Consider the following 24981-nt stretch of genomic DNA (forward strand, 5'->3'; position numbering starts at 1 on the left):
GGCATTTTTCCCCCTGTAACAACTGCCCAGCAATGTGATCAGAGAATCCCAACCGCTGTAAGGATTTGCTATTTTAAAAGGAATCTCAAGATTGGTTCTGCCTCCTATAACCAGACGCAATGTGAAGACTTCATTGAATCCAAGGGCTCATCCTCTCAAGTGTACATTCTGAGCTCAGTTCTGCATGCCGAAGTATAAAATGTACAAGCCTTGGATCAAGCGTGAGGAGTGGGCACATAGGGTGGCATCTAGTGCTAGTTTAGCTCAGAGTAGACCCACTGCCGTTAATGGGCTCATCCACCCTCCTGCTTGTCCTGCACCAAGTGGCTTCTCCCGTGCCTTATATGCACAGATCGAAGCGGATTTCTGTTTTCCTAGGAAAACCTGCTCTTCAGCACTGAGGAAAACCTGATTGCTCCAATTCAGCAGTAAAGAACAGGTTTTCCTGAGGGAAAGAGGCGGGACAAGCTGAAGTCTGGATGAGTCCTAATTTAGGCCCATTAATTTCAATGGTTCTACCCAGAGCAGGGCTTAGCTGCATTCAATCCATATAAAGGTCCTTTGCTGAAACAAAGGGAAAAGGACCCCTGGCAGGAATTTACTTTTTTAAAGGTACATGTTCCGGATTTATTTAGTTTCTGAACTGTAGTCGCTTTTCCATTAAAATCAAAGCAATTTATAATAGAAACTTCTTTTTTTAATTTTTTTAAAGTTACAGAATATAAAGGAATATGCTCATGGGTAAAACTGTAAAAATCAAAACAGAGGTGGAACAACCCAGTCACCCGGTAAGCTTTCTGGTCCTAGTACAGCCTCTCTAAATAAGCCTTGGGTTACTCAGAGCCCATTCACTGCCAGGGCCCTACTGCTGATGCTTCCACTGGTGCCCCCCCCCCTTTTAGTGTGTCCTCCCCACCACCACAAATGGCCTGGCGCTCTGAGAAGCACCAGGCAGTGAGATCTAGCCACTCTTAATTTCCCAGAATGCCCCTTGCCTAGCATTGCTCTGAGGAATTGTGGGAAATTCCTGCTTCGAGCATTGCTGCCACAGCCTGGTCCATCCACCAGGGCCCACTGACAGAGGAGAGGGCCCCTGAGAGGACTTTACCCAGACCTTCCTCAGCCCTGTAGCTGGTTCTTTATGGGTGAGTAAGGATTTGAACCCCGGCCTCTCAGGTTGTAGCCTGACACCCTAACCACTATACCACACTCGTTCGACATAGATGTGGAGCAGCATTCAGCCATGCAAGCCTCCAACTGCGAGTATGAAATGATACAGCCAGGCCAACACTGCCTCCATGAGAAGGAGGCCACAGATGGGCTTGGCCTTTGAGCCTTGAGTGAGGTCACTTCTCCAGCTTCAAAGGAACACAAATGGAGCCACCCCCCTTCTGGTTCCAAGACAGCTTAACCACAAATATTCAGAAGCCATAGCCAGCTTTCCAAGCAAGTGGACAAAAATATATTCCACGTTGGCCAACTTTACCCTCAGTCTCCCCCCCCCTTTTTTTTTAAAGGAGGTGGCGGCAAAGTGTTTCCTGTGCCAAGAGCACTTACAGCCAAGGACACAAACGCTGGCTGACTTGTCAAGCAGAGGCTGATGAAGCCAGCTCACCAGATAGGAAGCACAGGCCAGGGCAGAAGAAGCAGAAGAGGTGGAGCACAGCAGCCCTCAGTTCACATTTCACCTCTGCCACAGACTCAAGTCACTGATCTGTCTTATGGGGCCGTTGGCAATGGCTCTGCCTGGATAGCGCTATAGGACAGCTGCATTGCATATTCCTCAGGGCCCCCTCCAACTCTACTATACGTCAGATAAAGAGAGTGGTATTCAACTATGTTTTACTCAGAGCAGTTTTAGAGATATGAAAGCTAGGAGCTAATGGCACCTTAAACCTAGGTTATGGGTGCAACAACTGAATGTCTAGGTGTGCTTTTAATAATAATAATAATAATAATAATAATAATAATAATAATAATAATAATATTTATTTATATCCCGCCCTCCCCAGCTTCAGAAATACTGTTTCGAACCATATGCAAATTTAAAAGCAACAGACCGATGGACTAAAATTCACAGTACGGATTGATTAAAAGGTCTTTAAACTCGGGTTGCAGCCCTAATTGCATAACACAGATGTTATATAGGCAAGATTAAATAAAGGGGGTACAGGAGTGTGTAGGGCGTGGGGGGAAGCTCCTACCTTAAAGTAGAGGCCGTTGCGTTCTTCAGATACTATGACCAGGGTGGAAGGATAGAGGATCAGTACTCGGTCATGCTGCTCCTGTTAAGAGACCAAGAAGACCAAGGTTGATATGGAGCTGAAATTGAAGATTCAACCTGCTTAACTACTTGATGAAGTGCAGAAGGTACCAAAAAGATACAGAATTAGGAACACTGGAAGCTGCCTTATACTGAGTCAGACCGTTGATCCGTTTAGCTCTATATTGTCAGCACTGGCTGGCAGTGGCTCTCCAGGGAGTTTTTCCCAGCCGTATCTGGAGAAGCAGGGGATTGAAACTGGGACTGTCTTTATGAAAGTTGATGCTCTGCTGTGGAGCCCCAGCCCTTCCCTTACGACAAAGGAACACAGGAAGTTGCTTTACACAGAGTCAGACCCTAGCTATGGTGACTGGCAGCGGCTGTCTTGGGAACTGTAGTTTGTTAAGGAAGTTGGGAATTGTACCTCTGTGATGGGTAAATGACAGCTACCACGATTCTTTGGGGGAAGCCATGACTGTTAAAGTGGTATAAAACTTGCTCTAAATGTATGATGCGAATGTAACTCCTAAGTCTGGAGCTGACCTTAATCCTTTTTGGAGCTTCTGAAAGACCTGAGCTCCTCTGGGAAGAAAACAAACAACAGATTGGTGATACCTGAACCTGCTAGGCCAAAAGAACCCCAGCTTCTTTGCTCTTCAGTTATAATAAAATTCCTGATGTTTGTCAAGGGAAGCAGTTTGCAGGATCACAGCTCCTATACCAATCAGCTGTGTCAATCACTGGAATTTACGAGTAGCAAAAAAAATGATGAAACTTAAATATACTCTGTGCGGTGTGGATCATCGAGGGTCCTACCTGAAAGGGCAAGTGTTGCAGCTTCACTTTAGAGACGCAAAGGATGTCGCCTAGAGACTCCCGCTGGGTGCCTCTCCACTCTTGCACAGCGGCATTCTGCACAGACCACCTCAGATGCTCTCTTCTGATGGAGCTCTGCTTACATTCGTTCTAAAGGGGAAGGAAGCACGACAATGAAGGACACAGAACCGTCCGCCTTGGCTCAGTGCGGAGCACAATGGGTGGCTTGCTGGCAAGACCACCATATCCATAGTATGCCATTCAGAGACTTGGCATGATTAAGTGGTATACTAATAGCTCAAATAAATAATATTTTTAGTTTCAAAACTTGTTTATTTAAGCAATTAATATATTGCTTTATTCATGCCACGTCTCTAAGCAGTGAACACAATTAAATAATAATGCAACAGATAAAATCAGCCCTAAAAACAGTAACTTTCCTTAAAATGCCTGCTGAGCTAGAAAAGTCTTTGTCCAGCACCTGAAGTTCAGCAAGGTGAGGGCTCTCTAACCTCAGCTGTGAGGGAGCGCCACAGATTTGGGCCCACAACACTTCTGGTGAAGTAAAAGCTGTGTGTCTGAGACATGGAGAATAGCTAACAGAGGGTCCTCAGAAGATCTCAGTGATTGGGCAGAGATATAAGGGATCAGGTGGTCCCTAAGGTATCCTGCACCCAAGCCATTAAGGGTGTTGCAAATTAATACAAGAATTTATTATAGTCAGCCAGGGCAAGCTTGTGAGAACTGGTGCTATGGGCTGGCAGTAGTTTGTCCCCAGCAACAATATGGCTGCAGCATTTTCCCCCCAGACCAGCTGTAGCTTCTGGGCCTTACGACACTGCAGAAGTGGGGCCTTTTTGGTGGTGGCACCTGCCCTCAGGAACATGCTCGGCAGCCACAAATAATGGTTGCTTTTAAACACCACTGGGGGGGGGACTCACATTTTTGCAGCATTTCTCCAGACTGTAAAGTTTTAATGTGCCGTTCTGTAATTTATTTACTGTTTTATTGATTTTTTGTGGTAAGCATATTTTGGTGTTAAGATAAACCGCTTAAGGATCATATATGTCAAATAATATGAAATTATTAACGGATTTGTTTTTACATTTTTTATTTACTTTAAAAAATATGTGCTGCTTAACTGCAATCGTCTCTAAGCTGCATACAAGAAATATACTACAGAAAAGGTAAAAATAAGGTAAAACGATGAAATCGGACTTCAGTTGAAATGCCTACTGGAACAGCAACAACAACAAAAGATCTTCAGTGGGCGTCGGAAGTTCAACAGGGAGGGAGGCTGTCGGATCTCAACTAGGAGGGCCTTCTGTAAAACTGGGCCCACAATTCTGAACGCAGAGACGCTTCTGGTATATGTGAGCTGTGCATCTGAGCTGTTTCACTATTTAAGAGATACCCAGACAGGCATTCGAGACCAAGTGTATCTGCCATTATTACTGCAGTACGCTCTTTCTTTTAAAAAAAGCATATACTCCATTTTCTGTTTCACTGTAGTTAGAACATTTTGGGGGGAAACATGCTTTGAGATAATGTATGGCTAGCATGCTACAGACAGTCGCTACCTGCCCACTGTCGACTGACTTCCCTAAAAAGACACTCGAGGGAAATAAATGGGATCTAAAACCAGTTATCCTGGTTTCCGCTTCAAATTCTTTTGACAAACTGTTTGTCAATGCTTTTCAACCTAGAACATTTCCCTCTTTATACAGCTATGGAAGCAGCAACTGCAACAAAGACTGAGCTGTCCAGAGCCAGACTGGAAATAGTGAGGAATGGGGGGAATTCCCCTCCCCCCCCCCAATTAACCTGCTCCCTCTCTCTTTCTCTCTCTCCCCAGATACCGTCCAGGAAAGGATTGCTCACCCTGGGAAACAGACCGAAAGCAGCCAGTTTCACAGCACAGAAGAGTTTTTCTGCTAAGGTATTTACAAGGGCAAAAACAAAACCATCAGCCCTCACCTGTGTTTAAGTCTTTCCTCCCTCACCACCCGCACCTCACAGCTGCTGGTTCCGGGCTGGTTTCCAGTTTGCCTTGCTAACTCATCATTTCCCACGCTGACTAAGCCTTTGTTTCAGGAAAAGATAAAAACCCCTCGGATCCCCACCCAGAAAAGTGCTGTGCCTGTGGCACGGGAGGCAGCGGGGCAGCAGGGGGGTAAGGGAGTTGCAAGGGGTTTCAAATCGGTTGCAGAATGAGCTGCCTTGGGTGTTCCAGACAGACATTTTCAGCACTTTGTTAGCTTTACTAGGAAGTATTTGTTTATTTATTTGATTCTGTTTTATGAATCACTTCCCATAAAATATCCCAAAGCAATGTCACAGTAAAGACACCCACAACAAACAATTAAAAGCAATTCCGTATGTGGAAACAGTTTAAAAACAGTTCTCTGTGGTTGAACAATTCAATGTACACAGAAACATAAAAGCAATTCCATATATAACCACAGTAAAAAAACCCAACCATTTCATTAAAAAAAATCAATTACAAATCCAATACAGCAACTTTTTTGGGGGGCCTAGTGGGCCAGATCTTTATCAGCCCCCACACAACCTGCGGCCAACTTTGATGTCCACTCTTGGGCATGGTTCGGGGAAATGCCCTTGCGAGCCAAACCTCACCCACTAGCAGACCAAGACTGGCCCACAAGCCAGAGACTCCCCACCCCTACAATACAGACTGGGAGCAGAATTGATAAGCCTGCTTCTTATTCCACTGTTCCTACAGAACATGGGCATTCTGGGGGCTAGCCCCAACTCATTCGTGTCAGAACCCAGATCTCCTGTGGATGTTATTGACTGATGACAGGGGGGGTTGTAGGTGCACATAATAGATGGATGGGGTAGAAAGGCAGAAGGGAGAGAGAGAGAGAGAGAGAGAGAGAGAGAGAGAGAGAGAGAGAAAGAAAGAAAGAAAGAAAGAAAGAAAGAAAGAAAGAAAGAGAAAGATCACTGGTCCCTCTGGTTCAGTAATGTATACACTGACTGGCAGCAGCTCTCCAGAGTTTTCAAGCAGGGGACATTCCTATCCCTACTTGGAGATGCTGGAGACTGAACCTGGGACCTTCTGCATGCAAAGCAGATGCTCTGCCACAGAACTACAGCCCTTCGTGGCTTAGGCCATGTTAGATGTTGGACAAGACTTGCTTTGATTTTAATGTGTACATAAATACTGAGCCCTGAAAATTCTGCTGGCACCCCATAGGTTGGAGTGAGCCCTGACAGAAAGAACCAGAGATCTCCCCCCCAACACACACACACACACACTCTTGCATTTACATGTATAAATTAACATATGCAGACTGTATATAAATTTGTGCCAAAAGTCCTCTACGTACCTAGCAACAAACTTACACCTAAGCAGAGATCTTGTTATCTGGGTGTGTAATTCAGCAACCCATCAAACTCATCTTGCTGTTTTGTGAGATTCTACAGTCAGATCAATGTCAGGGCAAGGGAGGAGAGGTTGGATTAGAACAGGAATTATAATCTCCGGCCGTCACTCTGATTTTTACATGTTCACCCTGCTGGCATGCAGGCCATCCCCAAAGCACTCACCTGAGCAAGGAAAGGCATGTCGAAGCTCCCTCCATTTAGATGGATCTGCTTCTCCAAGTGGTAGAGCCAGCACTTCAACTCAGACCTGCTGGGGCAGTAGACTGTCAGGGGGTTCAGCAAGGGACCTAGAAAGTCGAAGGACACAAAGGGGGGCATGTTAACAGGTTGAACATACAATGCAAGACGCGGGCTGGATGGTCTTAAAAAACCCTTCTGAGGGAGCTTGGGGAGAAGCTAAGCTTGATGAGAAGATAATAAGATGATAAGTAACCACTTCCAAGTTCTTACTATTTCCAAGCAGGGTTCAATCACGTACAGTGGTACCTCGGGTTACATATGCTTCAGGTTACATACGCTTCAGGTTACAGACTCCGCTAACCCAGAAATAGTGCTTCAAGTTAAGAACTTTGCTTCAGGATAAGAACAGAAATCATGCTCCGGCGGCGCGGCGGCAGCAGGGCGCCCCATTAGCTAAGGTGGTGCTTCAGGTTAAGAACAGTTTTAGGTTAAGAACGGACCTCCGGAACGAATTAAGTACTTAACCCGAGGTACCACCATACCAGAAAATTCTCTATTTTTCTTTCTTTTTTTGTTTTTTATGTACTAATAACTTAAATAAAATAATAATGATGATGATGATGAAAATTCAGGCTGCGAATTACAGCTGGTTGGGAGCCCACCCCGCAGAAAGATGAGACTTTTTACGATAAGAGAAGTGACAGAAAGTTGCAACTTGGATGGCTTTAAAAGAGGATTAGACAAATTTCATGGAGGAAAAGGCTAGCAATGGCTGCCAGCCCTGGTGGCTATGTTCTATCTCTCTGGTGGCGGCAGCAATGCTTCTGAATATCAGTAGCTGGAAACCGCAGGAGGGGGAAGTGGTTGTTGCACTCAGGTCCTGCATTTGGGTTTCACGTTGGGGCACCTGGCTGTGAGAACAGGATGCTGGACTTGATAACCTAAGAAGAGTCTGCCAGATTAGGCCAGTGGATCACCTAGCCCAGCATCCTTTTTCCACAGTGATCTGGCAGGCTCTTCTTATGTTCTTACAGACTGGAAAGTGTAAGGGTAACTAAGGGTAACTCTTGCTTTGCTGCAATGCTGTCTAACCTCCCCACCAGCAAATCAGAATGAGATTGCTCATTAGGTAGCCCAAGTTGTCAAGCCTCCCTGCAAACAAATCAGGATTAAGGTTCAATAATCAAGTTGTCCAGAGGCGCCCACTGAGATAATAAACTCAGGAAATTACATGGTAGAGCACTTCCTGGCTTGCACTATTACCATTACATCTGCACAAGTTACATAACTACAGGATCACATTCCAATCTCCCTGCATACTGAGAATCAGGACCGGGCCACATTCAAAACCATACATGCAAAACACTGTGATACCACTTTATAAACAAGTCACGGCATATCTGCAGCTTCCTGCTGAAAGCCTGTAACATTTTCATACCACAACTTTCATACCACATTTGTTTTTAGCTGGGCACACATAACTGGTTCAAAACACAGCAAGGTTTCTTTTTAATGCTGCCTTTCAAATAGCATTTGCATGCCCTTTGAACACCTTGGTACAGTCTGCTGCATTTCCATGTTGCCCGCTGTTGGTCCACACCAGCAGGTGAAAAGGGGGCCAGGATGTCTCCATATGGCTTATTTTTCCAAACTGGATGAAAACTGATTTTGGGGAGGGAGAAACGCACCAAAACACAGTATTTCTCAAGAAACTATAGGGTAGATGTGGACTGTGGCCAACACGTTTGTACACAGTAAACAGGAGTATGCAGCAGCCTTTGTTGAATTATAGCCTAAGTATGCTCTTCCATGTAGCAGCAATGTGGTAGCATTGGGTAAGAATCAAATGATGTGTGGGTGATCCAGTATAAATCCACCACTAAATGCCTGGCTGGAGTTGGATCCTGTCCTCCCAGCTGCCTCTGCCTGCTGCAGCCGCTCACACACCCTTGTCCGGTCATTACGATAAGCGCCAGAACAATATTAACCTCCCACTTCCAGTCTGACCGATGCTCAGCTACCCATCATTCATTGCCCCGCCTCTTGTTAAAACAAATACCAGGCACGCTTTGAAACGACCTGAATGGCAGTGCTTGGAGCCTTGCGATAAGCTGACACTCAGCAAGCCGTCATAACAAATCATTATCAGCAGAATGAGTACTTTGGCCTTCTGGGGAGGTTTCTGTGGCAGCGTGCTCAGCGCAAACACTGATTAATTTGGCTTTGCAATATCTTTGGGAGTCAGGGGAAAATACAATTCACTTTATGTGGTGCCAACTGGGGAATTGAAGCAGAGAGAAGTGGGGGTATGTGTCTGCTGTACTGCTGCAATGCTTTGCCTTACAAGAGTATATAAATTCTCTCGATGTATCGGCACCGGTTAGAAATGTGAGAACTTCAGCAAAATGTTGCGGCATAGAGAGTTCCCTTTCAGTGTTCCAGCCCACCAACTAGTTGTGCTCTTTCCAATATACTCCATTCCATTCTCCCCCTAACAGATGCTCAGTATTCTGTGGCAACTGAACATGCTGAGCCATCACTGAGCTACTTATGGTTTTGTTCTGGTTAATTTTTTAGTGGGGAGTTGTCCCGTTAGCCTTATTTTCCTTAAGCATTTTTATTATGATTTTTGTTACACTACAGCACAACACAACATTATGGAATTATACCATAACAAGGGCATGGTAAAAATAACTCCCAGTCATGGATCTGCTCTCCTTCTGGCAAGACCTGGGTTCAAATCCTCACTCAACCATTAAGTTCACTGTGTGCTCTCGGGTCAGCTGCTTTCTCACCGCCTAGCCTATTTCACAGGTTTGTTGTGAGATTTTTCCTGCTTCACCTGGAGATCATAGTTATGGAATGGTACAGATGGAAAGGGACCGTGAGGGGTCATCTAGTCCAGCCCACTGCAATGCAGGAATCTTTTTGCTCAATGTGGGGCTTGAACCCATAATCCTGAGATTAAGAAAGAGTCCCATGCTCTACTGACTGAGCTACTGCAGTCCCCTGCTCATCTTCCCAACCCACCTCAAGGCTAGAAGAATAGAACTATTCTCCTTTCATCCCTGGAACTTCTCATGTGAACTTTTCTTTTTCTGCTAGGGAAATGAGAACACCGCCCCGCACCCCATTCATTTTCATTTTCTAACTTTCTTTTTCAAGGGAATTGCCCTTAAGGGGAGGAGGAGGAGGTATGCCTTGTGATTTTTTAGATTGCAGAGGGGAAAAGTTCACACCCTCTCGCTGAGCCCAGGGAACTGCTTCTTAAGACAGTGCCTGCAAAACCTCAGACTGTACCCAATTTCTCAAGCCCATTTTGCATATCGGGATGATTCCTGAATTTGGGCAAGCTGCTGCAGCCTAGTGACTCAAAACCTATGTAGGTAGTGTGCCGTCATCTCTCTACCCCTGCTCCTCCCTCCCAAAGCTCAAAAATGGATTCTTCTCCCTGCCTTAACATGTAGCAAAGTCTCTTCATGACCTGTTTGAATTTGGAAATAAGACAGACTGCATACAGACCATACAGTTTAAAAGCACATGACTTCCCCAAAATAATCTTGGGAAATGTAGTTTGCTAAGAGCATTGGGGAACTGTAGATCTGTGAGGGGTAAACTACAATTTGTTTATTTAAAAATATTTATATTCCACTACAGTGGTACCTCGGGTTACATACGCTTCAGGTTACAGACTCCGCTAACCCAGAAATAGTGCTTCAGGTTAAGAACTTTGCTTCAGGATGAGAACAGAAATCGTGCTCCAGCGGCGCGGCGGCAGCAGGAAGCCCCATTAGCTAAAGTGGTGCTTCAGGTTTAGAACAGTTTCAGGTTAAGTACGGACCTCCGGAACGAATTAAGTACTTAACCCGAGGTACCACTGTATTCATTTAAAAAATAATAATTATATATGAAGCCATAAAATAAAAGCTACACAAAAAAGTTAAAACTCAGAAATCAGCTAACCATTATGGAAATATGTGCACTTAACTGACTGCGTAAGCCTGATGGAATAGAAAAAAAAATCAGCAGGCATTTAAATGTTGAAACAGAGGACGCCTGCTGAATATTTATTGGCAGAGTGTTTCATAATGCTGGGCTGATGACACTAAAGGCTCAATTATTTGTTGTTGTCAAATGAGCCTCACCAACTCAAGGAACAACCAATGACCTCAGTGATCAAGTTGAGATATAAGGGCTCAGGTGGTCTTTAAGGTACCCTAGACCTGAGCTACTCAGGGCTTTCTTTATTGATGCGAGGGCTTTGAACCTAGCTAGGTAGATGGATAGTCAGTGCAGTTGTTTAACAATGGTGTCTCATGTTGTCAGCCAGGTACCCCCATCAGCAGTCTGGCTGCCACATTATGCACCAGCTTGCCTTAGTATTCTCAGTGTAGATTGACAGCAACTCTCCAAGTTTTCAGGCAAGGGGCATTCCCTGCCTACTTGGAGTTGCTGGGGACTGAACCTCGGACCTTTTGCATGCAAGGCAGATGCTCTACCACTGAGCTACGTTCCCTACCCAAGAAGTGTGACTTCCCTTTCCCAGGGGCTCACCTGGGATTTGAACCCAGGAGCTCTCATACCCAAAGCGAGAATCATACCCCTAGACTAACAAGACTACAAGCAGATGCTATCAGGACAGCCAAGTTATGTGGCCGTGTCAGTCAGCCAACCCTTCCTGGGACAGCAACCTGTCTGTTCAGTGGCTCCAAGGGCTTAGTCATTCCTGAATTGCAGCAACTGCTGCTCAGCTACCAAGAATGATTGTTTAAAAGCAGGAGGTAGTCAGAGAGAGAAAGAGAACCCGATAAAGATTGTGGACTCAGACAAAGGCCGATGAGTGGGTGTCTTGGCACTGCCTGCCTACGTGCTTCCAGGCCAGATGTGTTTTGGCAACAGCAGCTGGAAACCAATGCCTATTTCTTTAGAGAGGGCCAACATGTCCAAACTAAAGGCCCATCCAGACTTCCTTTTCTGCTGCATTTCTAGGCACAGGCCTGCTCTGTTTCAGCACTTTTATTTTTGCCCCAATGCTTTCCTGTGAAAACCCATTCTTTGCCACTGAATCGAAGCAAACAATAGCCAGCAGAAAACCTGAATTGCCATTTGTTCTGATTCAGCATTAAAGAGTGGCTTTTCTGGAGAAAGGGGCAGGGCAAAAAAATAAATAAAGCATTTGGGTGGACCTGTGCCTAGAAAGGACGGGGTAAAAAGGAAGTGTGAATGAGCCCTAAAATAGTAGCTCTCAATTTGTGGAGTTTAGAGGAGATATAGCATAGCTTAAAAGTGGCCAGTGGAGGTCAAAGTTAAAAGGTTGGCTAGGAACATAAGGCAGTTAGAAAGAACCTGCCGGGACCAATTCAAGGTGCTCATGTAAGTGTTTAAAGCCCAAAATGACTTAGGCCCCAGATATCAGAAATACATCTCCTTCCCTACAGACCTTGGGCGGTAAGCTATTTTTGGTTTTGCTCATTTCAGAATTGCAAAAGTTTTGCAGCACAACCCCAAATTGCCCCGACACACACCCTTTTCAGCCCTACTGACACCAGCTATTCTGTAGGTTCCCACTTTGCACTGCAAAAGCATCTCACCACCACCATCTACTCTCTCCCACTTAAGAAAAAGCACCTCCTCAGGAAAGCATTCATTCCATAGTCACCACAGAAAATGACGTCATACCAAAAATAGGTACGTCAAAGAGTGGCTTGCTCTCACCTGTAATTTGAAAAGCATGCATCTCCTGTTGGGCACCCTTTGGGTTTTCAAGCTCGTTCAGCTGAATTTCTCTGAGAGGCACCAAGCCCTGTGAAAAGAGAATGCAACAATCTTATATCTGTCAACCCAACTGTGTTTACCAAAACTCCCCTTTTAAATCCAGAAGTGTATCAGAATGGATTCAGGCTTTGGTTGGATGGCGCTTTGTACGCCTCCTTCCAGCAACTCCTGCAGCACAAGCTGGTGCTAAACATATTGCTCTGCTTTCCTTTGGACCACCAACAGTGAGACCGAGAGGGGGGTCTTGTTGTCTGGGCAGCCCAAGGCCTCCATACACACTGCCCAGGCTTGCCCCCCCCCCCGGAGAGGGCACTTCAGTGCTGCTGATGCAGCAGTTTGACTTCACCCCCAGAGGTGAACTCCATTGTCTCTCGAAACAGATGGGTGCCAACAACAACAACTTCCAACAAAGCATCCTGGCAATTGCAGCATGTTACGGGTGCTGAGGTTGGCGCTGTGGGTTAAACCACAGAACCTAGGACTTGCCGATCAGAAGGTCGGCAGTTCGAATCCCCGCGGTGGGGTGAGCTCCCATTGCTTGGTCCCTGCTCCTGCCAACCTAGCAGTTCGAAAGCACATCAAAGTGCAAGTAGATAAACAGGTACCGCTCCAGCGGGAAGGTAAACAGCATTCCGTGTGCTGCTCTGGTTCGCCAGAAGCAGCTTAGTCATGCTGGCCACATGACCCGGAAGCTGTCTGCGGACAAACGCAGGCTCCCTTGGCCAATAAAGCGAGATGAGCACCGCAACCCCAGAGTCGGCCACGACTGGATCTAATGGTCAGGGGTCCCTTTACCTTTACTAAGGGTGCTGAGGGTTGTTAGGAGATCCTGAATGAACTACGGTTCCCAGCATTCTTTGGGGGAAGCCAGGACTGCTGAAGTGGCATAGGATGCTTTAAATATATGGTACAGATGTAACGTGTATGTAATGTGGGACGCGGGTGGCGCTGTGGGTAAAACCTCAGTGCCTAGGACTTGCTGATCGCATGGTCGGCGGTTCAAATCCCCGCGGCGGGGTGAGCTCCCGTCGTTCGGTCCCAGCTCCTGCCCACCTAGCAGTTCAAAAGCACCCTTAAGTGCAAATAGATAAATAGGTACCGCTTTATAGCGGGAAGGTAACGGCATTTCCGTGTGCGGCGCTGGTGCTGGCTCGCCAGCTGCAGCTTTGTCACGCTGGCCACATGACCCGGAAGTGTCTTCAGACGGCGCCGGCTCACGGCCTCTTGAGCGAGATGAGCACGCAACTCTAGAGTCGGAAACGACTGGCCCGTACGGGCAGGGGTACCTTTACCTTTACAGATGTAACGACTGGCCCAGTTCCTGTGTAACTCTAGCCCAAATCACAGCTAAGTGTGAGCAAGTGGGGGGCAGCGTGTAGTCAGAGCAAAAACTGACTGCCTTGCTCCTTCCCCAGTCCTGCTGCTGCCCTGCTACCTGGAGCTAAACAATGATTTGGCTTAGTATTACATCCAAAACTGGGCTCGTAGTTTTTTATCTTCTCCAGACAAACCATAAGCCGCAAACCAAGAACAAACTCTGGTTACAGCTCATAGCTTGCCTGGAGCAAAACTTCAGGCAAGCTAAGCAGCACAGTGGGCAGTAGTGTAGTGGCAAATTCAGAAGTGCACAATCCCTTTCATGATAGCCGCAGCCACACCCCTTCTTGGATTATACAATAAATCTTAGAATTATACAATTAGGGATGCTATGCAACAATCAATGCAGATCTCCGTGTGTTGCCATTCTGCTAGATCTATTATTTTCTGTCCAAGTGTATGACCAAATGATTTGGAGTGCTCCAATAGATTCCATTGCATGTTAACAGAATTAGGATACAGTGGTATCTCGGGTTACATACGCTTCAGGTTACAGACGCCGCTAACCCAGAAATAGTACCTCGGGTTAAGTACTTTGCTTCGGGATGAGAACAGAAATTGTGCTCTGGCGGCGCGGCGGCAGCAGGAGGTCCCATTAGCTAAAGTGGTCTTCAGGTTAAGAACAGTTTCAGGTTAAGAACGGACCTCTGGAACGAATTAAGTACTTAACCCGAGGTACCACTGTACAATTATCTTGAAACTGAGCACCTGGATGCTTTCAGTTTTCCCAAAAGCTTAGCTTTGGAGCACACAGGGGCTGAAAAGCTCCCCTTCCGTGCTGATCGGGCATCTCTAGGGTTCTGTATACAATTTTTTAAACACAGCTCTAAGATACTGGAGACAGGGACCTGCCTTTGTGAAGCCAGATAGCTACACCAATCAAGTCAGAGGCAGGAGCGAAGCGGCTGTGATTTTTAGCTTTGAGTACCCACACGCTTGCTCACTCATGCTTAGCCATGGTCTGGCTTAGTGTTCTGTGAAACCCAGGCCATTCTGTGCAAACCAGACACATGAGTTATTCCCACGATGGTATCTATTTGAATAATGACCTGATGCTACCCAAGAAGGAGGCGTAATTGACACAAACAGTAGGGGAGCAAATAAAACTGTTATGGACTCTTTGCAACAGGTGACTCATTGTGATTCAGCCTGGAGGACATTGGAAGCTGCCTTATACAGAGTCAGACCACTGGTCTGTCTAGCTCAGTGTTGGCTACACCGGGTGGGAGGGGGTGGAGAGCCTATGTTCAGCCAGAGGGCCACATTCCGTTTGGGGCAACCTTCCAAGGGACTGGGGCCAGTGGTGGGTGGGGCCAGAAGCAAAAATAGTAGCCTGTAAAAGCTACTTTTGCAAAGTGGGCTCTCTATCCTCCACCTTATCAGAGTTCAAGCACACATTTTAGCCAGGCAAAGACACTTGGGCTGCTAAGCAGGGCCACTGAGCGATATGGCCTGGAAGAATTTCGATGGTCAGATAGTGAAGCCCTTTTGAACCTTGGGCATGAGGTTCACCACCTAAGCTGTCATTTGATGTTTATGGTCTGTGGGTCAATATAAACAGAAATAACCCTAATGGCAATTTCAAATGAAAGCACAGGATACGTAGGTTTTGTCATGCCACAAAAAAATTGGTTCTCAAGTAAATTCCCCACAATGCACTGGGATTGCTCTCCCATGGGTCCACAGAAGAAATAATTCTCAAAACAGCTACTCTCTGTGAAAAGACAGGTCAATTCACTTTACAGTGGTTATTTGGAAGACCAGGACCAGGCAGAATGGAAAAGGCATGACTCAGCAATGTCAAGAGAGGTCTGGGGAGGTTTTGCGCCCTGAATGCACCCGCAAAGGCAAGAGGCTTTGAGATCCAAAAGTGCTTTTTCCCTTGTCTTGGTTTGCTGCATGATTCACAAGCCTGCAGTGACAAACTCATTTGCCTTGGATAACCAAGGGAAACAGTAAGTCATTGCAGGGATTGTTTATCTGCATCTCTGGCAGAGGGAACTCAGAAACGATTTATTTATTCAGATTTATGCCTCTGAATACCAGTTTCTGTGAATTGCTGGTGGACAGAGTGTTGCTGCGCTCATGTCCAGCTTGCAAAGCCACTGTGAGAACAGGATGCTGGGCTAGAAGGGCCACTGGCCTGATCCAGCAGGCTCCTCTTGCATTCTTACGATGTGTTAAGAGTCTGCCATCCTTTACCTGATAGGTGAGTCCATTTGGACCGAGGGATTGAAAATAGAGGTAGGCTTGAAAGAGCTCCAGGTAGCAGTCGTTCATCTCCTACAACAGAATGAACACATTAAAAAAATGTATTTCCAGGGGCCAGAGATCTTTAACATTATGTCCTTCAAAAATGCCTTCTGGGACTGAAGGAGACTTAAAATTAGTAAAATTTAACGCTCTAATAGCATAAAGAGAAGGAAGAAACTATACACAATTCAACAGAAAGGAGGAGAAAAGGGCAGTGTTTAAAATGTATGGTGTGGCCGAGGGCCTTCTGGCGGTTCCCTCATTTCGAGAAGTGAGGTTACAGGGAACCAGACAGAGGGCCTTCTCGGTAGTGGCGCCCACCCTGTAGAACACCCTCCCTTCAGAGGTGAAGGAAATAAGCAGCTATCCTATGTTGAAAAGACATCTGAAGGCAGCCCTGTTTAGGGAAGTTTTTAATATTTAATGCTGTATTGCTTTTAACACTCGATTGGGAGCCGCCCAGTGTGGCTGGGGAAACTCAGCCAGATGGGTGGGGTATAAATAATAAATTATTATTATTATTGTTGTTGTTGTTGTTGTTGTTACATTAGTCTCTATGGCCCAATGGTGTGTATTAAACATACAGGGCAAGAGGGCCAGCTCAGGACATCCTACTTGATTAAGTGATCCTGATTCTGAACCACTGCTTAAGCAATGCCTTGCTGGATCAGATTCAAAGCCCACACAGTCCTGCATCCTTTGCAAGAATATCATAAACTAACAGGCACCAGACTGACCATTCAGAAATTTAGGCTCCATCTGCATTATATGCTGAAAGCGGTACCATGCCGTCTTGAACAATCATAGCTTCCTCCAAAGTATTCTGGGAACTGTCATTTGATAAGGGTGCTGAGAGTTGTTAGGAGACTCCATTCCTCTCCCAGAGTGGTTTAGCAATCAATCCTTCCCAGGCAACTCAGAATTGTAGCTCTGTGATAAGAATAAGGGCACCCTAACAACTCTCAGCGCAAGCTATAGTTCCCATCATTCTTTGGAAGAAGCCATGGCTGTTTAAAATGGCACGATAGTGCTGTAAATGTATAGTTTAGAATCTTGTATCTACGCAGCCTTGGCGTTCCTCCTCTCAAAGCAACTTTTGGCATCTGCCTTTTCTCCTCTGCAGAACTCACCTGACACTGCTGAAATTTAAACTTGACCTTGGAGTAATAGATAATCTTCCCCAGGTTCCGCACCACAGTCTTCCTCCTTCCCTTCTTGAACAGGTTTGGGAAACGCTGGTCAAAATTTTCCTTCTCATTTTCCTGGTTGGTGAGGTTCTGCAAAAAAAAAAAAAAAAAAAAAGGTTAGAAATATAGCATTTCTATTAAGATAATAATAACTAAAAAGTCAAAAATGGCTCATCACAACAGGAGATCAAACCCTTCAGAACCAGCCAGGTTTTTTTTTTTTAAAAAAAAGATGGCATTCAACAAACCTTTACTCAGAATAGGTTCATTGAAATTAATGAACATGACAAAGTGAGATCCATTAATTTTAATGGGCCTGCTGAGAGTAAAGGTTAGTGGAATAGGACCCAATGTGTTTTGACACAATTTTTTTCTTTGGTGACTATTTCCTATGAATGTAATTTGTTTTAACTAATTTTAATACTGTATTTTAAATCGTTGTATCCTGCCCTGGAATATGCTGTACTGAATGGAATCGGTATGTTTATAAGCGCCACATAATACTTGCACCTCATCTGTAAGAATTTATTTTTTAGTGTGACAGCACCAACCCTTTGGAACTCCCTGCATATTGATATCAGGCAGGTGCCTTCACTGTATTCTTTTCGGCACATGGCACAGACATTCTTATTTAGACAAGCCTACCCATATATTTAGAAAGTTCATATGAGCTTTAATTTGTTTTATTCTAATCTACTGTGGTTTTAACTTTCTTCATGTTTTAAATTATGGTTGTAAACTTTTAGTGACACTTTTACTGCTTTATCCTTTCTGTAAACTGCATTGAGGCTTTTTTCTACAGTCAAGCGATATGTAAATCATATGAAATAATAAGACTAACGGCAGGTAATAAAGGTATGTTTGGTTGTTATCTTTATAATAACTTTATTTTGGTTAATTGCTGTCTAATTTCATGTCATTTCTCAGTTGGGTTGCGTAAGTTCTTTTGGTGATTTATTTTAACGAAAAGCTTTTGAAAATGGAAGAAGGGGGCCAAAAGAACCAGCAATCTTTTTCTTTTTTGTACTGGCTTCCCAACTGGTAAAACTGAGTTTAGAACTAGCTGTACATTTAAAATGATCCCATTTTAAACAGTCATGGCTTCCCCCAAAGTATCCTGGGAAATACAGCTTGCCAAGGGTGCTGAGAGTTGTTCAGAGACTCCCTATTCCGCTCGCAGAGCTACACTCCCCTGTGTCCTCTATGAAGAGGGACTGATCGTTAAACCACTCTGGGAATTGTAGCTTTGGGACAGGAACGGCAACCCCTCCAGCAACTCTCAGTACCCTTGACAAGGATTCTTTGAGGGAAGCCATGACTGCTTAAAGTGGTGTGAATGTGGCCTTCAGTTAGGAGTCTAAAAGCCAAACACCACTGGACTCCATTCTTTAATGTGTTGCCTGCTGAACTGCAATTACAGTGGTACCTCGGGTTACAAATGCTTCAGGTTACGTGTTTTCAGGTTGCAGACCACAGGGAACCCGGAAGTACCTGAAAGGGTTATGTCCGGGTTTCGCCGCTCATGCATGTGCAGAAGTGCTAAATCGCGCTTCACGCATGCGCAGAAACACCAGATCACGAGGTTCCACTGTACTGAATTTCACACATGGTGCTAGTTTCATGTGATGTCAGTCAGTGCAGATCATAGTGAGCTAGATCAGCGTTCCCTAACCTTTTCCCGACCGTGGCCCCCTTCTGACCTCGTTTCCTTCCTGTGGTCGCCCATGGGCATAGCCTTGGGGGCTGGGGAGAAGCTGCCCCCCAATATGTAAAAATCAATACAAATCTGAGGTTCTGCCCCCTAACAAAAATCCTGGCTATACCCATGCAACCCCGTCCTACCAGTAGAAAGGTAGCTATTTAAATGTTCTGTTTGTAAATAGAAGATGTTTTATTTATATTTTTTATAATTTATACAAAATACAATTACATAAAATGATAGGAACATAATGAAATATTGCTGAAGCAGAAAAACAGAATCATGGAGCTGGAAGGGACGCCAAGGGTCATCTTTCTAGTGCAACCCCCTGCAATGTAGGAAACTCAGCTAAAGCATCCATGACAGATGGCCACCCAACCTCTGCTTAGAAACCTCCAAGGAAGGAGAGTCCAGAACCTCCCGAAGGGTATCCATCTTCCATGTATTATAAAAATTAAACAACACTTATTTGACCCCAATTATTTGACACAGAGGGGGGAACCTCCAGATACAGTCCAAAAGGTACATAGGGAGTTCTGTATATCTGGGAGATCTGGGAAAAGATCTTGTCATGTGGAGGAGCCCTGGCTTCCTAGATAAAACACTATAGCCCCACACACCCTTACCTGGGAGTAAGGCCCACTGAACTCAGTGCAGCTTTCTTCTGAGTAGACAGCTATTTACTAGATGCAAGTCAGCAGTACCAGACGACCCCACTTGGCTGAGTACTGGGGTGGATTTCACCCCGTGCCTTGCAGAGCCAGGCAGACGCTGCCAACGGGCCCAGCACTGGCAGCAGCAACAAGCAGCTCTGGCTCACCCAGCCCTACCCATTGCCACCCTACCACTACACTTACCCGACCTGGAGGTTCTGGATCACAGACTCTACCAGTCAAAACGGGAGCCTCAGCGATCACTGTCTCCCGCTGAAAACAAACCAGGACTGCTCCAAGAAAATGCACATGGCAGAAAGGAGCGCTAGGCCCTGGTGGGCCATCCCCCATAGCCAGCCAATCAGGATTTTTTTTAAAAAAAAATGCTTTCCCTTTCCCCTTTTCACCTCCCTCTGTCACCACTTAGCCTTGTGCTGTGGCCCCCTATTTATGTGATTTTCACCTGTGGCCCCCTTGGCATATCCTGGGGGGGGGGGAGCAGGTGCCATATATAGCCCCCAACTGAGAAACATTGAGCTAGATGGACCAATAAGGCAACTTCCTATGTTCCAATTTTCTAAAGCCCCCTAAAACCAAGAGCCAGCCCAGATCAAGGAAGAGGTAACATTCTCAAAACAAAAAAGCTGGCAACCCTAAATTCATCACAGATGCCTTTCCTAAAGGACAAGTGGTCTGGGGTGTGTGTTTGTTGTACAGTCTCCATGCCAGCCAAGGATTTAAGGTTTGATTACTGCAACCCAGACTCTCTGCTTACAACCCTGGAGAGGAGTCAATGAGGGGGCTTAAAAACAAACTACGGCTAATCTCCTCCACATCCAGCATTGTGATTAACCCAGCTAAGTGGCTTAAGAAGGTGCTAACTTAATTTGAGCCCCAAAAGTAGAGGTTACCAGACTTGGGTGAAAGTCAAGTCCTGCAGCTGAGCTGCAAGTACACATACCCCCTTCCTAATTCTTTGAACTCAGCTGCTTGTACAGCTCTTGCTTTTCCCTCTCAACCTGGACACAAATCTTTACATGCCCATTAGCCTTTACAGTGGTACCTCGGGTTAAGTACTTAATTCGTTCCGGAGGTCCGTTCTTAACCTGAAACTGTTCTTAACCTGAAGCACCACTTTAGCTAATGGGGCCTCCTGCTGCCGCCGCGCCGCCGGAGCAAGATTTCTGTTCTCATCCTGAAGCAAAGTTCTTAACCTAAAGCACTATTTCTGGGTTAGCGGAGTCTGTAACCTGAAGCATATGTAACCTGAAGCGTATGTAACCCGAGGTACCACTGTATATGCTAAATCTTTACATGCCCCCACAACCATATTTGATCCGATTTGAAAACAGAAGCCATATGAAGACATCCACACCATCTCTCCACCCACTGGTATGGGCAAAAAAGTGGGTGACTTTGAAAAACATTCAACTGCACTGATGCATTTGACAACATGCAAATGCAATGTGAAACACACTGAGGGGGCAATGATTTTGCTGCCCTTTAAGCCAGTAATGTGTACACATGTACATATGGTGCTTACTGGTGATTTGTCTATAGGGATGTTATACGGCAAGCAGCATTCACCCCATGTTCATCCTGATTTATTTGCTGGGTGTTTATATGCCTTGCCATTAGTTATTCATCCACTCTTTTCAAAGCATTTCTCCATCACTTTTCAAACAGCAAAAAGAGTTGCAATTTTTAAAAGTTTATTTGTTGTGCTGGAGCACCAGAGCTCTTTAATCCACGTTGAATGTGCAAACCTGAAGTTCTGGTATGTGACTCAATCACTCCCGCAAACTACAGACAGCCTGGAAGCAGCCCTCTATAAAAACAATGCAACTTTTAAAATTCCTGGAGGAATATTGCCCTAATATATTGGGATTCGTATTGGGATTTGTATCATGTGGATGACCATTAAGGAGTTGGGTTATCAGGCCGCTGGTCCATCTAGCTCACACATTCTACACTGACTGGCAGCAGCTCTCCAGCGTTTCTAGCGGGGGACATTCCCAGTCCTACCTGAAGATGTCAAGGACTGAACCTGGGACCTTTTGCATAAAAAGCAGGTACTCTTACCTCTGACTATGTGTGGCATTTGATCATGGGGGGCCCCACCAGTCTAACATGGTACAGTCCAGATAGAGCTTTACCATCTCGTCTTGTGTTTGCTTGCAAGCACTAAGGTTACGAACAACTCAGAATTTAAATCCCTCCTTGAATAATGTTTGCACAGACACTCAGTGCTGATGGCCACTGTTTGGGCAAATGCAGACTCAATTAGCAGCTTTTTGTTTGGTTTCCAAGAACAGAAGCGGAACACAAGAAAAGCCCTGCTGGGTCAAGCCAATGGCTCGTTTAGTCTATCATTCTCTTCTCCCAGTAACCAAAAGAGGCCTGTGGGGAAATGGATGGTTTTTAATAAATCATTCTTTTCTTCAGCATACATACACATTCATTTTTGACCCACAGGTGACTGATCAAACAGGTTGGGGAGGTTTTTGAAGAGCCGGCAAAACCTGTTTATCCAGGACCAAGGACAAAGATGCCTCTTGTTGTACAGCTTTCAGCTGTCGTCCTTCTTCCTTTGTCAGAAAACATCAGCACTGTACTCCCTTCCCCTCCGTCAAAGGCATGCAGTGAAGCTAAGTAAAAGAACCAACTAAAGTCCTAGCTTCAAAAAGGAAAAATCCTTTTGCAGCCTGAAGGAGAGCGTGGGATCAAGTGGCAGGCAGCTAGCACAATCCAGGCAGGGCAGGGTTCCGCTGAAGTTAGCCAGTCCTAATCCATATATGCCTGCTTTCTAATAACTGGTGCCAACAGAGACAGCTGCATGAGCCCCCTTGATAGATGAAGGCTCAGCAGTTATTAGCCAGACCAACATTGCCCTGGGTGGTGCTTTGGTTAGCTCACTTCTCAGGAATGGGCCTTCACCTCTCTGCAACAGCCACTTCAGAGACCTGTCAACAGCTAGAGAGGAACCAGTTAACTGGTGACAAGGTGCTAATTACCCACAAGCCCTTTTTATCTTGGGTTTCTCTGACATTAGCTGGACCTAATTGGATCAAGACATCAGCAAAGCCTACAGACAGAAAACACCCTTTGGGCTGCAGGATTTGGTGGTATGGTAGAAAACATATATCTATGCCTTAGGACCTCCTAAGGTATGGAAGGTAGCTCAAAAAAGAATGCAAGATGCATACGTTATCTTTTGCTACTAGGTCAACTTCCATCAATGCTGAAGGTTGCTGGCCTTTGAGCATCACCGTGTGCTTCCAGACAGTTATTGCTTTTAGGCTGGATACAATCCCTCCCAATGAGGAAAGTGATGAGGAGGTGTGGGATAACATTTGCTTTATGTAGTGTTGTCTAACCTCTGCACAAACAAATTGGAATGAATGTGTCTAACCTCCCTGAAGACTTTGTGCAAGCAAACCAGGATAAATCCACAATGAACACGTCTAGATGTGGAGCCAGAGCTTCTCCTCATACAATTGGAAGCTTTCTAAGGGTCAGCTTGCATGTTACTAGAAGAGAGGCGGCTGCAAGCATCTCTTAATTTCAAGGGCCTTGCTCCTCACTCAAGCTGCCAGGGAGGTGCTTCTTGTACTAAGTGGTAAGAGAATCTGGACATGTTCAGAGGTGCACTTTATTATCACCTCTCATGCTCCAAGCATAAATCCCAACACCGAATTCTGAGGCTTAATTAAGGCCCATATGCTACTTCTTCACTGAAGAAACCTGGTGTCACTTTGGAATTGTAAGAAACCGAAAGATCAGTGCCTTTCTGAATCAGTGGTTAAAACCAGTGCACTTTTGAAAGGATCACTCCACCATCTTGATTCAAATGTCATCCAACTGTGTCCAAACACAGATGAAAATCTGCTCCTTGACCTCAGGAGCCATAATGCAAAATCTGGTTACAATATCTTCTTAAGAGGTGTCCAAATGCACAACAAACAAAGATATACAGTATTTCCAAAATATGCAGTAGATGAAAACCAGAAGCTTATGCATCTCTGCTACACCAAGTTTCCACTGATTCATAATTTACATTTACCACTGCTGTGGGTGGTAGAACTCAAAGCAAAAACAAATAGTGCAACCCTGTGCATATTTACTTGGAAGTAAGACCCAGGGTCAGGACTGCTGCATACTTGAGGGTCTACTGGGCTTCCTTAGTAGTGGTTACTGGAACTGTGGCTCCTCTGATCAGCACCAGGCAACTACCTTTTATACGTCCTGAAATGCCCTAAAGCTCATGAAAGGGATTGTGGGAAATTTAAAATGGTGACCAGTCAACAGTGAGAGTGGCGGGTGGCGGGATTTGAAGAAAGGCTCGGACAGCATCAGCGGTAGGCTTTGTCAGACACTGAGGCCTGGCAGCTGCCCCAAAGCCATTCAAAATATAAAAGTTAGAAGTAATGTATAACAGCCCTCTGTTGCTGAAAGGATTGCAAGCTTTGGAATCACACTGAATGCTTCTCCAGGAATATCTGCCCTTATAACCAGAGCGAGATAAAGTTAGTTAGCTACCTTTCGTTCAAGCTGTCCTGTGGGGGACAGATTAGAATCTACAGGGCATCAGTGAGCATGTATCTGGAGGTGGGAACTGCTAAGCGACAATTAACGATTTCACCGAGGGGCAATTAAAGTGAGGAGAAAGAGATTAAATATTTTGCTGCTGGGTTATTGATCACCTGCCAACTCTGAGACAGATAAAAGGGGGGGGGGGGGAATGCAAGCCAGTCAGGACAAAGCTGTTGTGAACACAAAGGCTCAACTGGCAGGGAGGTTTTCCCAGATAAAAGAGATATTGGGGCAACCGCTGCCAACTGCAATTTTGGGGAACTTTTTGGTTGTAGGAAATCGAGCTTCAAATCTTTGCTGAGTCTCAAAGTTCACTCAAGGCTCATCCACACTCACCTTTGCTTTGCACTTTCTAGGCATTTTTTGTTTTGTTTTGGTCCTGGCGTTTTCCCCAGGGAAAACCACATTTTACTGCTAAATCAGAGCAAACGGCAATTGGTTTTCCGTGGATTGCTGTTTGCTCCAATTGAGAGGTCAAACATGGCCTTTCCTGGGGGAAGTGCCAGGACAAAAATAAAAGCTCAAACACAGAGCTGGAAAGCCCAGACCTGTGTCTAGAAATGTGGCACAAAATGAAGTGTGGATGAGCTCTCATTCGGCTTAGGTGAGTCACCCTCTCTCACCCTAAGTTACCTCAGAGGATGGTGCTATCCAGATATCCCAGGAAAGGCAGGAGAAAAACATGAAGGAGCAAATCCAGAATCACAGAATTGTAGAGTTGGAAGGCACCCCGAGGGTCATCTAGTCCAACCCCCTGAATTGCAAGGAATCTCA

At 45.4% G+C, this 24981-nt stretch overlaps 1 protein-coding gene across 2 annotated transcripts in view; it reads right to left on the minus strand.

Annotated features, from left to right (window-relative positions):
- Window positions 1-24981, minus strand: part of PLEKHN1 (pleckstrin homology domain containing N1) — a 57226-nt gene that overhangs the window by 15328 nt on the left and 16917 nt on the right. For both annotated transcript variants that reach the window (XM_081201494.1, XM_081201493.1), the window contains exons 3-8: window positions 17206-17352; window positions 16025-16105; window positions 12386-12473; window positions 6653-6777; window positions 3080-3229; window positions 2205-2285 (exon numbers count right to left, since the gene is read on the minus strand). In XM_081201494.1, the coding sequence (XP_081057620.1) occupies window positions 2205-2285; window positions 3080-3229; window positions 6653-6777; window positions 12386-12473; window positions 16025-16105; window positions 17206-17352 (672 nt within the window). The remainder of the gene's footprint in view (window positions 1-2204; window positions 2286-3079; window positions 3230-6652; window positions 6778-12385; window positions 12474-16024; window positions 16106-17205; window positions 17353-24981) is intronic.

The sequence above is a fragment of the Podarcis bocagei genome (assembly GCF_964188305.1).
Source record: "Podarcis bocagei genome assembly, chromosome: 7".
In the NCBI taxonomy this organism is placed as follows: domain Eukaryota; kingdom Metazoa; phylum Chordata; class Lepidosauria; order Squamata; family Lacertidae; genus Podarcis; species Podarcis bocagei.